This window comes from Camellia sinensis, chromosome 4 (assembly GCF_055761805.1).
Source record: "Camellia sinensis isolate YWXY chromosome 4, ASM5576180v1, whole genome shotgun sequence".
Lineage (NCBI taxonomy): Eukaryota > Viridiplantae > Streptophyta > Magnoliopsida > Ericales > Theaceae > Camellia > Camellia sinensis.
In genome coordinates, this window is record NC_138964.1 from 137,350,774 (window position 1) to 137,364,887 (window position 14,114).

General features: G+C 33.8%; 2 protein-coding genes and 1 non-coding gene across 6 annotated transcripts; 2 read left to right on the forward strand and 1 right to left on the reverse strand.

The window, feature by feature from the left end:
- Positions 1-2,977: 2,977 nt before the first annotated feature.
- Positions 2,978-7,008, forward strand: LOC114265830 (large ribosomal subunit protein uL22y). Of its 2 annotated transcripts, XM_082922521.1 has the most exons (7): positions 2,978-3,163; positions 3,265-3,301; positions 3,492-3,532; positions 5,604-5,834; positions 5,930-6,032; positions 6,114-6,181; positions 6,663-7,008. In XM_082922521.1, exons 1-7 carry the CDS (start codon positions 3,161-3,163, stop codon positions 6,729-6,731), a joined length of 552 nt encoding a protein of 183 aa, XP_082778647.1. In that variant the 5' UTR covers positions 2,978-3,160; the 3' UTR covers positions 6,732-7,008. The 2 variants fall into 2 exon arrangements, with proteins under 2 accessions (XP_082778647.1, XP_028062794.2); XM_028206993.2 differs by lacking the exon at positions 2,978-3,163 and having other exon boundaries at positions 3,256-3,301.
- Positions 3,847-3,975, forward strand: LOC114272725 (small nucleolar RNA snoR74). The gene has a single exon (XR_003632910.1). It is a non-coding gene; the product is annotated as a small nucleolar RNA snoR74 (small nucleolar RNA).
- A 571-nt stretch (positions 7,009-7,579) lies between the features above and the next one.
- LOC114264527 (UPF0235 protein At5g63440) lies at positions 7,580-13,400 on the reverse strand. 3 transcript variants are annotated; one of them, XM_082922518.1, is made up of 7 exons: positions 13,162-13,400; positions 11,981-12,095; positions 10,403-10,556; positions 9,966-10,062; positions 8,612-8,700; positions 8,444-8,512; positions 7,580-7,887 (listed from the first exon to the last, which is right to left on the reverse strand). In XM_082922518.1, the coding sequence occupies exons 1-7, from the start codon at positions 13,274-13,276 to the stop codon at positions 7,828-7,830; spliced, it is 699 nt and encodes a 232-aa protein (XP_082778644.1). In that variant the 5' UTR covers positions 13,277-13,400; the 3' UTR covers positions 7,580-7,827. The 3 variants fall into 3 exon arrangements, with proteins under 3 accessions (XP_082778644.1, XP_082778646.1, XP_082778645.1); XM_082922520.1 differs by having other exon boundaries at positions 11,981-12,693; positions 13,162-13,369; XM_082922519.1 differs by having other exon boundaries at positions 11,981-12,087; positions 13,162-13,368.
- Between the last annotated feature and the right edge of the window lie 714 nt (positions 13,401-14,114).

The following is a 14,114-nucleotide window of genomic DNA, read 5'->3' on the forward strand; positions in this document are numbered from 1 at the left end:
GGGTTTGGGTCGTGACAACTGGTTTACATTTTGTTGATAAACTTAAATATATTTAAAAATTGTTTAGTTTTTTAAATTAATATTTGGATAAAAAAAATCAAAAAACATGTTTGATTTATCAATTTTTAAAACTCTTTTTAAAATTAATTTTTCTCTCTCCTCCCTAATTCTCTTTTTTTATTATTAATAAATCAATCGATCATGTTTTCTCTTTCCTCTCTCACATTATATACATCAATGAATCAAAAAATTTCTCCCATCCATCTATTCAATTACAAAAAAAAATAAAATAAATTATAAATTATTCCAAAATTATTTTCAGAACTCATAACCAAACAAATTTTTATTTTTCAACAATTTATCTTTTAAAATACAATTCAAAACTATTTTCAAAAGCAAACGAAACCTAATTTTAAATCAAATATAAACAATTTACCGTTCAACTCAATAAATTTTGATGTTTACAACTAACTAATTTATGATGAAAAAGAAATGCCAAATGTCATGTGAATTAAAAAAACCCAATGTAATTTTGTCAAACTTGTGAGAGCTATTGTATTTTGTCCAAGACTTAGGGAGGTTGCAATTTACCACCACCAACACCCCCCTCCCCCACCCCCACCCAAAAAAAAAAAAAAAAAGAAAGAAAGAAAAGGAATTGACTGCAAAAATGAGTGCTTTTGATTTTTTTGTGCATTAAAAAGTTCTATTGACTTTTAAATGTTATCACAAAATCATAATTTTTATTTGCTTAGAGGTGTTTTCATAAAAAAATATCACTAATTTTTAATTTTTTAACGACAATTAAAAAATTTGTTATAAAAAAAAGTAATTAATTGTCATTGTTTAATGACAGATTTAAAAAATTATCACAAAAAAATCACTAACGCTTGTGAGATTTTTTGATTTATACAAATACTTGTGAGACTTACAAGTCCTTATAGCGGTAATAATGTACAAGTCCTTATAATAATGTACAAGTCCTTATAGCGGTAAGTAATTACCAAAAAAAAAAGAGAAGGAGTTACGGGCCGGTCCTTTGGACCAAACTTAATTCCTAGGAAGTTCTGACCCAAAATAATTTAGTCCATCTTTCATTTTTACCCCTTATATTCAGTTAAGTGATTTTATTCTAAACCCAAATACATCTCTCTCTCTCTTTCTCTCTCTCTCCTATTTTTGTCATTGGCACACAATCTCCTCATCCTTTCCTTCATTCTCTTCCTTTATCACCGTATATGTCGCTTGTCTCAATCACTATCTCCTTCTCCCTCGTTGTCATCATCACTACTATTCCTCCATCATCCATCTTTGACATCGTCATTACCACTATCTTCTTCCGTCACCGATCTACCATCTTCGACATCGTCGTTGCCATCATCTTCCTCCATCATCGGTTTAGGATGCAAAGTATCCAATCAGTGCATTGAAAGGTGCTGTTGATCTTCTACAAATGTGCAACTGATCTGATAAATTTGTTACTAAATTTAGTGATAAATTTGTTACAATTTAGTGATAAATTTGTTGTGATGCCCCCCCTCTCTCTCTCTCAAATCAAGTGTGTTATTTGTAAATTTGTTAACAAATTCAACAGTGATAAATTTATCACTGGTTTAAACAAATTTATCATTGATTTTAACAAATTTACTAATAAAGTTATCACTAGTTTAAACAAGATGGGAGTTCCGATCGGCATTGAAAATACCTAGATAAACCCATCACCGTTTTGATCTAACACCCTGAATGCTTCTCTCATGTCTTCTTTTTCGTCTCGCTCATCTATTATTAACTGGTATAGAGCTTCGAACTCGTCAATAGCGACACACCCATCTCTATTCATGTCGATTTTCCTGATCTCTCTCAGATCTAACACCATCTCTCTCAAATCCAAGGGTCACAGAGGCAGTTCTTGTGTTTACCACAACCAACGAACAACCGTTCGATTGTCGAATTTTCGGTGCAAACTTCCTCACCACCATCAACGCCATGACCCCTTCGCCTCCCTCTAACATTATAGTGGCGCAATCAATGGCTCTGGCAGTATAACAGCAGGGGCAAAATCGAGATTAAAAAAATATAACAGGACTTCCTGGTGCATAAGATAAAAACTTAGGACCTAATAGGTAATAGATTCAATTATTGAGATTGACTGGTAAAAATTCCAATAATAATAATAATAATAATAATAATAATAATAATAATAATAATAATAATAATAGAATGGGAAGGGAAGGGGGAGTTACGGGCCGATCCTATGGATCTGTCTTATTACCCAGCAGGTTCTACCCAAAAAAAATCAAACAGTGTTTTTCATTTTTACTCCTAGACTTAACATTGCAATTTTATCACTAATTTAAACAAATTTATCACTGACTTATTACTGGTTTAAACAAGTTTATTACAGGTTTATCAATGGTTTAAACAAATTTATTAATTTAAACAAATTTATCATTGGTTTAAATAGATTTATCACTGAAATCTTCCCTAATATACAAAAATAGAGTGAGAGAGAAGACCCGGTGGCAAAAATCAGTGAAAGCAATGGTGAAAGTGGAAGAAGATGCCGATTGAGGTTGCCGGCAATGACAACAATGGAGGCGGCGGTGGTCTTTAAAAAGTCTTGATCTCACTGGAAACTATGTACAATACTAGATTGGAGCTGAATATAGTAGATTTGCATTGAAATTACCTAAATCTGAAACTATCGACGAAGTTCGTCATTAAAGACAATAGATTGGTAATGGAAGATTGTGGCAATAGCGGGGATGTCAATGACAATCAATTAATGAGGATGACAGTGGTGCGGAGTGAGCGATAATGGTAGCAAGGGAGGAGGACAAGGACGGTGGTTGATACGAGCACCATTGATGACAACAGAGAAAGATTTAATGGTGTTGGTAGGTGTAGTGAGGATAATATGGATAGTTGAGGACTTAACGGTATATTTAAAATGTCAACAAAACTTAACCGTAATTCCATACAAGGCCCAATAGTTATGAAGGTGAGTTGGGCCCATTGAGAAGCACGGTCACACTACAGTAAAGTAAACCCTTATATTAGGGTTTCAGTCTCATATATTCATAAGGAACCCTAGCTCATTTCTCTCTGGTTGGGATCCGTGAACACATCCACCACCAGAGGAGGAGGAGGAGCCGCCGCCATGGTCAATCTCTCTCCTGATTTGCTTAAAATATTCATATATATATATATATATATATGTCAATGTAATCTGTTGTTTTGTTTTGCGTTGTGTTGATGTTTCAGGTGAAGTATTCGAAGGAACCGGACAATCCCACCAAGTGTAAGTTCTCTAAACGTTGTCGACGCTGAGTTTCACAAGAATTGGCCTTTTTTTTTTTTATTTCGTTTTAATTTTCTTGAATGTTTTCCTCCGTTTTCTCGGCTTCCAAACAGCGCAATTGTGCCTGCTAAATCATGGGTTTTATCTTATTGTTATTATTTTTTTTTCTGATGCCTTTTTTTTTTTTCAGCGTGCAAAGCTAGGGGCTCCGATCTCCGAGTTCATTTCAAGGTATGTTGATATTGGAGTTTGATCATATGGATTTGCGATTGTATCTGTAGTGTCGTGTGTGCTATTACTCAATCTTGAATCATATATTGTAGTGTTGTATCAGATTGTTCCTGAATTGATGGTGTTATGATAAATTGATGTAAGAATGTTGAATTAATGGTATTGCGGGTTGGTCTGTCTTATGGTCATCTGCGATTTGTAGGATAAAATTATAGTTCTACTTTCGATTCGTAGTAAGTATGCTTATGGAGGTCAGGATTAGCTTTTGTGTTTCTTTCTTACTCAGCCTGATGAAAAAAGAAAAAAAGAAAAAAAAAAAAACAGGGCTCGTCGTCTTTTGTGGATCGGTCTCTTGAAAACTGGAGGGAAATTGTTGCATTGTGATTTGGTGAACCTATGTAAGTACGTTAGTGGCAGATGGTTCACTATATAATGGCACATTTTAACTGCTCTCCATATCCAAATTATAGTTTTTTTCATTGAAATCTCTTGTGATCTGTTGTTGGCTTTGTCTAGTTCCTCTAATTTGGGGAGATGTTGATCACCTTTTCAACTCGAATACAAACAAATGACCTGCGTTTTTGATAAGTACTATGCAACGTACAAAACAGAGAATTGAGGATGAAGTAATTGTGCTGAGGATTATATTTTTGTTAAAAATGTTTCTGTTAACCTTTCACTCTTGAACTAGACAGAGTTTGCTTCTGGATTTTTCCAATATGAAACATAAAATCAAAATTGAAGTCGCTGACCATCTAACACGTACTGATGATGCATTCCAATAGCACTCTGGACACTTTGTAGCCCAATGTAAGAACAGTTGATGAGTCTTCTATAGTTAGGGATTTAGGAAGAGGACCTGTATGGTATTATTTTATCATATGGATCTTCAAACTTTTGCGTGAAAGTAGTTTTCAAAAACTTGAAACCTACTTTTTGGGTATTTCTTAAAAAACGGGTTTCTTTTTGAAAATTTGTCTGAAAATAATTTCCAAAAAAAAGGTTAGCGTAACAAGCTTTTTGTTTTTCAGGAAACAAAAAATAGAAAACAAAAACGATACTGAACAGATCTTTAATTTGCTAGCTTGATTCTTTTATTTAGAGACTTCCCTTCCCTTCAAGAGGTAAAATATAATAGTCAGGTGTTGAAATTTGATTAGTATTTCGTCTTCTGATATTAAATGGTTTTCCCCATATCTGATTATGGACTATCATGATTCCCAGCAATTTGTCTTATGCTGTGTTTGGTGGGGGGATTTGGGAAAGAATTTGAAAAAGAAAAAGGAAAAGGAAAAAGTGTGTGAAATTAGGTGAATGGTATATTTTATTCACTTTTCACATTCCTTTTTCATTTTTCTTTTCAAATTCTTTCCCAATCAAACACAACATTAAAGTTAAAGCCATAACTAGCATGAGTAGGGAGGCACCCATTAGTAAGCAAAAGTTACTCAGAACTGAGATATCCAAACATTAGTTATGTAGCATGCAATATGGCATCGTTATGTTACCTTATGTGGCAATGTGGTTTGACTTGTTTTATACCTTTGTATTGTAATTAAGCACTTATGTCATGTAGTACAGGATGTGTTTGGTTATACATGGACATTTTATTCCTTGATTGCTCTTGACTTTAGATGCTCCATTTGTCACTTATGATGGCCCTTTGCTTGCTTACACTCATTTTTGGGGTCCACTTGAGTTAACTGCTTCTCTGAATATGTTTAAATTGTCAAGTGGTAGAATTTAGTGATATGATAGTGAAATAGCAAATACAGCAAATCGACCACAGCCCACAACCCTATTATGTCATGATTCCATCTTTCATTGTCTTGTTTTGCACGTGTATTTATCAGCTGTATGATGCTATTTATACTGGCATTTTTATTATGTTCTCTGGCATAGTACCTGATTTCTGCATTTTGCCACAACTCATCTTCTATAGAGTTTAGACCTGAATAGCAGAAGATTTGTTTATTCTGGAACTGATATTAATTCAGCTTCTTTCCACTATAGTGATCATGTCTATATGTATATCTCTCTGACTCCAACTGTTTTTATTATCTATTCTCAGAATACAAGAGAGACTGCCCATGCAATTCGAAAATTGCCTCTGTCCAAGGCCAAAAGCTATTTGGAGGATGTTCTTGCCCACAAACAAGCCATTCCGTTCACTCGCTTCTGCCGCGGTGTTGGGCGAACTGCTCAGGCAAAGAACCGACATTCAAATGGACAAGGACGTTGGCCAGTCAAATCTGCGGGATATATTTTGGATCTACTTAAGAATGCTGAGAGTAATGCAGAAGTGTGCATCATATTAACCAATTCTCTCTCTCTCTCTCTCTCTCTCTCTGGTTTCAGCTTTGTTTAACATGTCTATTGCTTTTGTGTGTTTGTTAGGTGAAAGGTTTGGATGTTGAGTCACTTTACATATCCCACATCCAAGTAAATCAAGCCCAGAAGCAGAGGCGTCGCACATACCGTGCTCATGGAAGAATCAACCGTGAGTGCTTGGTTTCCATCATTGGATTTAATATCTATTGTTATTTTGTATGTGCACTTTAACGGATGTTTGCTTTTGCAGCTTACATGTCATCTCCCTGCCATATTGAGTTGATTTTGTCCGAGAAGGAAGAACCAGTCAAAAAGGAGGTAATCCATCAAAACATTCTATGCTGAAATGCATCTAACGCTCCATTTGTATTGGAGGAAAACATTTCATTTTCTTGCATTTGGTACGGTGGAAAATGTTTTTTGTCAACGGAAAACAAACTTATTTGGATGAAAAACATTTTCTGCTTTAGAAATGTGGAAAAAGTTTTCTGGACTATAGCTGCTGCAGCCACGGCCATCACCACAACTAACCACCATCACTCCACACCACTACTAGCCCATTAGTTTCAAGATTGAAACCACACACAGGAAAATGTTTTTACAGAATATTTTCTAGAAAATTGTTTTCATAGGAAATTTTTTTTTTTTTGCCAAAACAAATGAATCTTGCTGAAGATATTTGATGTCGTGTCTGTTCTAAACATGAACTGATCAGTTTAATTTTGTGTTTTTCAAACCTTGTTTGCATTTAACCATTCATGTCCAGGATTGTTTCTTACAAGGTTTATTTGTTTTGCAGCCTGAGATGCAAGTGGCTTCAAGGACCAAGAAGAGCAACAAAGCTCTACGCAGTGGCACTGCTTCTTGAATAACACAGTAATAGAGCCTGATTCCAGAAACTGAGGATGATTTTCATTTCTTTGTCCTATCTAATGGAAACATATTTTGTGTTCTATTAAGAATGCTATTTGTGAATTTGATTTTTGTTAGATTCTTAAATTACTATCACTCAAGAGAGTTTAGAATTTTCAGATGGAACTTGATGGTTTTTGCTTATTGAGTAGGTTCTGCTGATTTGCTGTGTTTCATTGGAGACATGTTGTGGTTCATTGGTTATTCAATCTATGTGATGTTGCTTGTTTAAACCATCCGTTTCATTGCTCTCAATTTTGTGCTCTTTTTTTTAATTGGTTTTGGTATTGGAGACGTAGTGGTTTTGGTTTTTGGTATTTTATTAATTTTGTAATTTAGTCAATTTTGAATCTCTCTTAACTCCCTAGTTTTATATCCCAACTCGCATTGGAGATTCAATAATCTCCTATATGTGGAGGATATATTATCTGTGTGAATTATTAAATCAGATTCTAAATTTTTAAAGCTAAAATGTGAGATTATATATTTTATTAGATTATTAATCCATTCTCATTACCATGTCCGGCCAAATGAACACGGGGCATAAATAGAAAACTTTCTTACAACTCTAGGGGGTGGTCCTTTGTATCCAAAATTGCATCTGGTGGAACTATCTCTTTGTTTGAAAATTGCTACTCTTTTCATAGACTTTGTAGTTGAAAATGATGCCAATCTTCCAAAACAACAATTGTACAATATATATACATATATATATTTGGAGAACATAGTACAACAAAATTATGCACCAACAACGTTCTCCTTCGATGCACCAAAAAAGTTTTGTCATGCTGTACGAGATTCTTGTATACAAATTTTCTTTACTTTTTCTTTATCAAAGCTTTGCTATAATATTGATACCTAATAGATTGTTATGATTATCCGGTAATCATTACACCACTGGTAAAGCATCCACACGGATCAAATTATAAAATCATAAATTACAGAAGATAATCACAGAATCAGTTTGCAAAGAAATTGCAGAGAGTAAAATGTCAACATAAGAACAAACGCATCAAACAGGTCAGCATCCAAGCTGTATCCATAAAGCAGTTTCAAGGTTGAACGGCTTCAAGAAGTTTCTCATACACCTGTCTAGCAGACAAATCCTCCACCTGGTTCAAAAGTCGAACATCATCAAACTAATATTTTTAACATCTTAAGATGCAAAATTTGCAGACAATTCATAGCAAAGAGAACAAGAAAATCAAAGACAATATCATGTGGATGGTCATTATGGGAAAAAAGGAAACCTGTAGGATAATAGGGCAACAGAATTTTAACGACTTACAATGAACTCTAACATGTGAACTTTCGTTAAGCTAATTTAGGTCAACTTACCTCTCCAACATAATAATCTGATTTGCAGTTTAATGAGACAAAATCAAATGCCATTTGATATTTATGGTAGTATATTGGTGGAGAATGAGGTAAAAAACCATTTTCTAACAAAAACAATTGTTAAAAAAAAAAAAAACAAAAACAATTTTTTTATGGCTAAAATGAAAACATGATATTGGCATGCGAAACTAACTCATCCCGTATATCTCTACAGCTGAGGTTAGTAGGTGAGAAAAATCACCAATTGCACTCCCACAAAAAATAACCAAATTAGAACAAGTGTGTGAACCAGTACATGCAGACACAACTGTGTACAGTAATTTAACTCACCACAAGGAGCTTTGATTTGTTATTCCATCCTCTCTGAAGGGTCATCTGGCTCAGTTTCAAACCCAACACCTGTACCAGAGAAGTAAATAGGCTCAGCTCAACAGCTCTATGTCAAAATTCAGAAATGTGGGCTCTGGTTTTTTAGACTAAGTTAAGCATCAAGCTTACCTTGCCCATGAATTCTAAAAGTTCACTATTAGCTTCCCCACGGGCTGCAGGTGCGGCTACAGTCACTCGAACATCATCAGCATTCACTCCTGGAAAGAATGCAAATATGAGGTTCTAGAGTCGATGAGAGTAGATCAGTTAATCATATTTTAGGAAGATGGTCAAATCTAGAAAGATATATTGGAGGGTAAAAGGACCAATCAAGACAATCACTGCAATTTGCACAAGGAAAAACTTGATGGCTGCATCTCACCGAATGGAAATTATTACATCCACTTGGGAAAGAAATTACCACATGTTTCAATAATAAGAGAAATAAAAGGTTGTGTTAATCCCAGCTTGCAGAGGCCTAAAAGGTTATCCACCTTGGAAGCTTGACGCACCACAGGAAAGTACACCTCAAAGCACACCATAAAGCACACAATTCCCTCTCCCCCTTTCAAGTCATGCAATCTCAAAATCTGTACTTGGAAATAATTAAGATCATATATCAATCTCCAGGATCACCCATGGAGATTAATGGAGGTTCATTTCTTGGTACTAGGAACTTAACTGATTGATTAATTGTTAAAAGTGGTCAACAAATATTCCAAGAACTAGAAGCAAATTATATGTAACTAAAGAGTCATCAAAATTCAAAGATTGACAGTGTTAGACAACAAATTGCAACAGTCGCTTCTCTGGAAAATATTGTCCCCCATCTGTCCAAAAAAGTGACAGACACGGAGAAGAGGAAGACACCATTCCCAATTCCTTCACTTAAGACTGCTTCATATATGCTTCTTGTAACATTTGCATCATACTTCCTAAACCACTTTATGATTCTTCATCTCCCATTACTCTATTATCTATGCAATTGTTGTGATGGTGGTGGTATCACCAATAAAACATAATACATTGCTGCATTACTTAAAACAAACAATTTATTTGTTAAAGTAAAAACAGACATTTTTATCCTCTTTGCATTGATGGAGTTATGAGAGAATTCAATTCTCAGTGCATGAAAGTATACTACAGTGATCTCTGGATCACCCTCTTTCTGACATTCCAACTTTGAAGATCACTCCATAATTACAACCCCAAGTTATTTCTGAAAAGTATATAGACCAAGAACTATGAATATAAAAATGCAAATTCAGTCAAATAAAAATGATATCTGTTCGAAATGATGTTGTTTTTGCTTAAATACACTATTTCTTGAGGAATGCACAAGGTTATTTTTTATTCACATACCAAAAATGAATTTGGATGTTGCATGCAGATTTGAACAGGCAACACATTTTATCATACACATTCTAGTCCAAACAGACAGATTTTCCCAGCAAAAAAAGGACCGATTGAAGAATCAGTTTACTTGTGATTGCTGTGCGTTGTGCGCGGTCTTCCACTTCTATTGCAACTTGAACAAGTCCTCCTTCCAACTGTGATATGCAGGGTGGTACTGGTGCATCCTAAAGCAAGATCAGAAATACCAAATTTCAAAGTTTTTAGTTTCTACTATGAATTTACAGATATTCTAGTATGAGGTAAACCAGAGAAAGCAAAAATAAAATATAAAATCCACAATTTCATGACAGAAGTTTGAACTTCAGGGAGACTAACATATAGTAAAATGAAGTAGTGAAATAAACGATAGACACATCATGCCTGCTACAATTGCACTATTGCGGCATTTCAATTTTCAATCCAACAAGCAGGGACTGTCATAAACAGTCATAATAGTAGTTTTGTCTGAGTTTAATAACTAAGAAACATAGATGATGAATGACATTATGCCTTTGTATTCATTACCTGTGGGTTGGTTTCAGCAGCAACTGTACTAAGTGCACCATCGACCACATATATGAAAGAGGCAAACTCCAAATCTTCTTCTGAGCGATAGCAAACAAACAGCCCACATCCCATGCAGTTCATTCGGAACTGCTTCTCCAATTTACCTTCCCCACTGGATGATGAAGTTAGTTGCTAATATAAAACTCAATGCAAATACCTTTTTTTTTTTTTTTTTTATAAGTAAAATAGGCACAACCACAATAGTATTCAACCCTAAAAATGTAAAAGCTATGAGGTGCAAACACGAAGGGCAGGTGATCAGTCATAATCAAAGAGAGAGAACCATACATTTTTCTCCCAAATTTAGACAATCCTACATCCTCATGCCTCTTTTCATTTATCAAATCCAACCCTAAGCACAAAAATTCTGTGTAATTTTTTTGCAACTAAAAGGAAACTTGTATGGGATCATCGTGTAACACAAATGGCAACTTGGTCAGCCTTTAAGAGTCTAAAGTAAATGGCTTAAACATACAATGCCTTCCTCCCTGCTCGTAAACACAAACAAACAATGGATCAAGGGATTAGTGCAGTGAGGTGGAGGATCTCATAGAATGTATTTTAAGGTTAATTACAATACAAAAAAAGGGGCAGAAACCTTTTATAGCATCCACATAAAATTGCAAGTTCAACTTACCAATTTCAGATATTCTTTCAGTGAAATTCCTATCAGAATTATTATTTTTCTTTACTATAGAGCATTGGGCACTTTAAGGCAGCTTTTTTGCACAAAATTGTGTTAACAACCAAAGCTCTATACCACATTTTACATGCTTCAAAATTCTTGTTGAAATGATGGAACGAACAAATAGAAATTTGGTAAAAGCCAAATATAAGTTAAAAATATATATATAAAGGGCATGTGCACCCTTGAGGATTAATCGGGTTTTGATCCGGACACCCTAGTGCCAATAAAAAAAAAAAGTTCAAAAAAATATAAAGAAACATGAGTGCATTCTCAGCATTGTTATTGCACAAATTACAGAGTTTATAATTTCTGGGTAGCATTCTTATTCGAGCGTCTTCCATAGAAAGAGATGTGATGATAGATAAGAATGAAAGACAAAATAGGAAACAGTAGACACAAATATCCATGAGGAGCAATATTCACGCACAGAATGCTTTCAGAAATGCACTTTTCTCTTAGTCTGTAGTATCCAATGATAAAAACGAATAAATAACCACTTTTTAAAGGTGATCCAAATCCAACGTGTTTCCATCTACCCCCACAGCTGTTTAAAAGTTTCCATTACCAAATCCCACTATAATTCAAATCATACACAATAAGAATGCATCCTACTACAGATAAAAACAAGATACTTTTGGCTGAACTTATCACATATTGCATGATACATGTGATCCCCAGCTACAACAACAGCAAACAGTAAAGCCTTTATCATGAGAACACTGCAAGTTTTACACTTTCCCATGGCAATTGGTAAATAAAGTTGCACAATACTGACATCTAAAACATATTAAAAATTATTCTGAAATACTGAAAAAGAATCCACACGATGGAGATCTAAAAGAAATTACCGCTTTAAGAGAACTTTTCCGGCCTCATTTATATTGAGCCTTGCAAGATGCTTCTTCTTGTCCAATACATATGCTTTGTCAGTTTTCCTTTTCGGCATTTTCTGCAACTGGGTATCTTATAAAAAATATATTTTAGCAGGCAAAAAGGGCTGCAGCATTGACGCACAAGAGCTATGAAAATTTAAGTAGAAATGCAATTCGCAACAAAGTTTAATTGCAGTGTCTGTCTGGTACCAACTTGCACAAATGGTCTATTGTTACTTAAAATAAATAATTGAAAGCACACCTAAAATCTAGGGCAAACAAAGTGTTCTGATACTTGTAAGGATGCTATGAGCCTATGAAAAATGGAGTTCTATATTACCAGTGAAATCTGGTTTTTAGTAAAACTTCAGAATGTTAGCTTTTCAAGTCTCTATACACATGCAAGTAATTTACATTCAAATTTTTTTTTTGGTTTGATAACTGGGTATCCAAGCCAACTTGCGCGCACCGGGCAAACCTCAAGCAATTTACATTCATACCCAACTGATCAATGTAACAGGATTTGAACTTGCACTTCTAAAGTGCAAAAGAGAAAAATTGAAGCAGGGCTGACATGACTAAGCTCTTTGCTTGGCTGCAACACGGAGATAAGATGGTTGGTTTCATAGTGCTTCAAATAGAATCTGCATCTTTTTCAATAAAATGTGATTTGCTCCAAATATTTCTTCCTACAATTGGTTAGAAGATTAAAAAAGGTAAGAGGGAGGGGAGAAGTTAAAATCTCACAGCACAGCAAGGGATGGGATGGGACTACTGGTAAGATATTAGGTTTTGCTTACTTTTCCAATGATTTCTTTACAATCATCAAATATAGCAAATCCAATTAATGAGCATCACAGTCAGAAGCCAAAATTAGCAGTCTCAACAAGTTAAAAACCAAAATAAATTTAAAAAAAAAAACACAAACACAAACACTCTAAATATCAAAATCAAAGATGATAATCCAATATTTTCTAGTTTTTTTTTTTTTTTTTTTTTTTTTTTTTTTTTGTGGAAATGAAGTTAGTGCATATAAATGTGTGTATATAGATAAGTAGATAACATAGATAGATTCAAATAGAGAAGTAGGTGAAGGTGAATTGAGATGAATTAGAAGTCTAAAATTAGAGAGAGAGGAGAGAGGGAGAGAAGCGAACCAGTGATGAGGACATGAGATCCGCAGTGCTTGCAGTAATAGACGAAGAGATCGGAGTCTGGACCATCTGGTGCCGCGTCCTCACTCGAGTATGTGTGCGTCGTCCTCTTCGGCATCCTCTCTTTCTCTCTCTCTCTCTCAGAGAGATTCTATAGAAAAGCTATACACCAAAGCTAAGCCCTGGTTTGGGTCCCGTATCACTCTGTCTCGACCTTTTTAATTATGTACAGTTGACGTTAAGTACCATTGAAAATATTATTATTTAAATATAAATTAATTTAATAAAAATAAATGTTAAAAAAATATTTAAAATTTTTTAAAATTATTTTTACCTGTCAAAGATAAAATTATATAAAATTAATAAATTATTTACGAATTTATTTATTTATTTATTTATTTTACCAAATTAATTTTTATTATGTATTTGGATGGTAATTATATGATGTGTGATTGTTAAACTTTTAATGTGTTATCAATATATTTAATATATGAAATATTTTTAGTTTTAGATTTTTTGATTTAATAGATTGATTTATTAATAATATCAAAATGTCGCCATATTTAAGTTTTGAAAAAATAGAAAATAATTTAATGAAAATAAAAATAATCATCCACTACATGATCATCATCCAAACACATACTTTAATAAAAATTAATTTGGTAAAAAATTAATGTGTAAAAGATTTATCAATTTTACATAATTTTATCTTTCGTGAGTAGAAATAATTTTTAAAATTTAAAAATATTTTTTTGACATTTAATTTTATCAAATTAGTTTATATTTTATCAAGTTGATGACTTTACCTTTGAAATTGAGTAATAATATCTTCAATTATCTTTATTTGGAATAAGATTCAAAATTTATGATCAAATGTGTCACAATTGAAAAGTCAATGATTAAGGTAAAACAAGTCCTAAACTATAGATACCGTTAGTATAATTTGCCAAAATAAA

Excerpts from the sequence above, each read along its gene's own strand:
- LOC114264527 (XM_082922518.1), bottom strand. The coding sequence starts at position 13,276 with ATGCCGAAGAGGACGACGCACACATACTCGAGTGAGGACGCGGCACCA. Across the intron at positions 10,063-10,402 it reads CTGCTGAAACCAACCCACAG|GATGCACCAGTACCACCCTG; the intron begins GTAATGAATACA and ends ATCTTGCTTTAG. Across the intron at positions 8,701-9,965 it reads ACAACGCACAGCAATCACAA|GAGTGAATGCTGATGATGTT; the intron begins GTAAACTGATTC and ends CATTCTTTCCAG.
- LOC114265830 (XM_028206993.2), top strand. The coding sequence starts at position 3,256 with ATGTTTCAGGTGAAGTATTCGAAGGAACCGGACAATCCCACCAAGT. Across the intron at positions 3,533-5,603 it reads ATCTCCGAGTTCATTTCAAG|AATACAAGAGAGACTGCCCA; the intron begins GTATGTTGATAT and ends ATCTATTCTCAG. Across the intron at positions 6,033-6,113 it reads TGCTCATGGAAGAATCAACC|CTTACATGTCATCTCCCTGC; the intron begins GTGAGTGCTTGG and ends TTGCTTTTGCAG.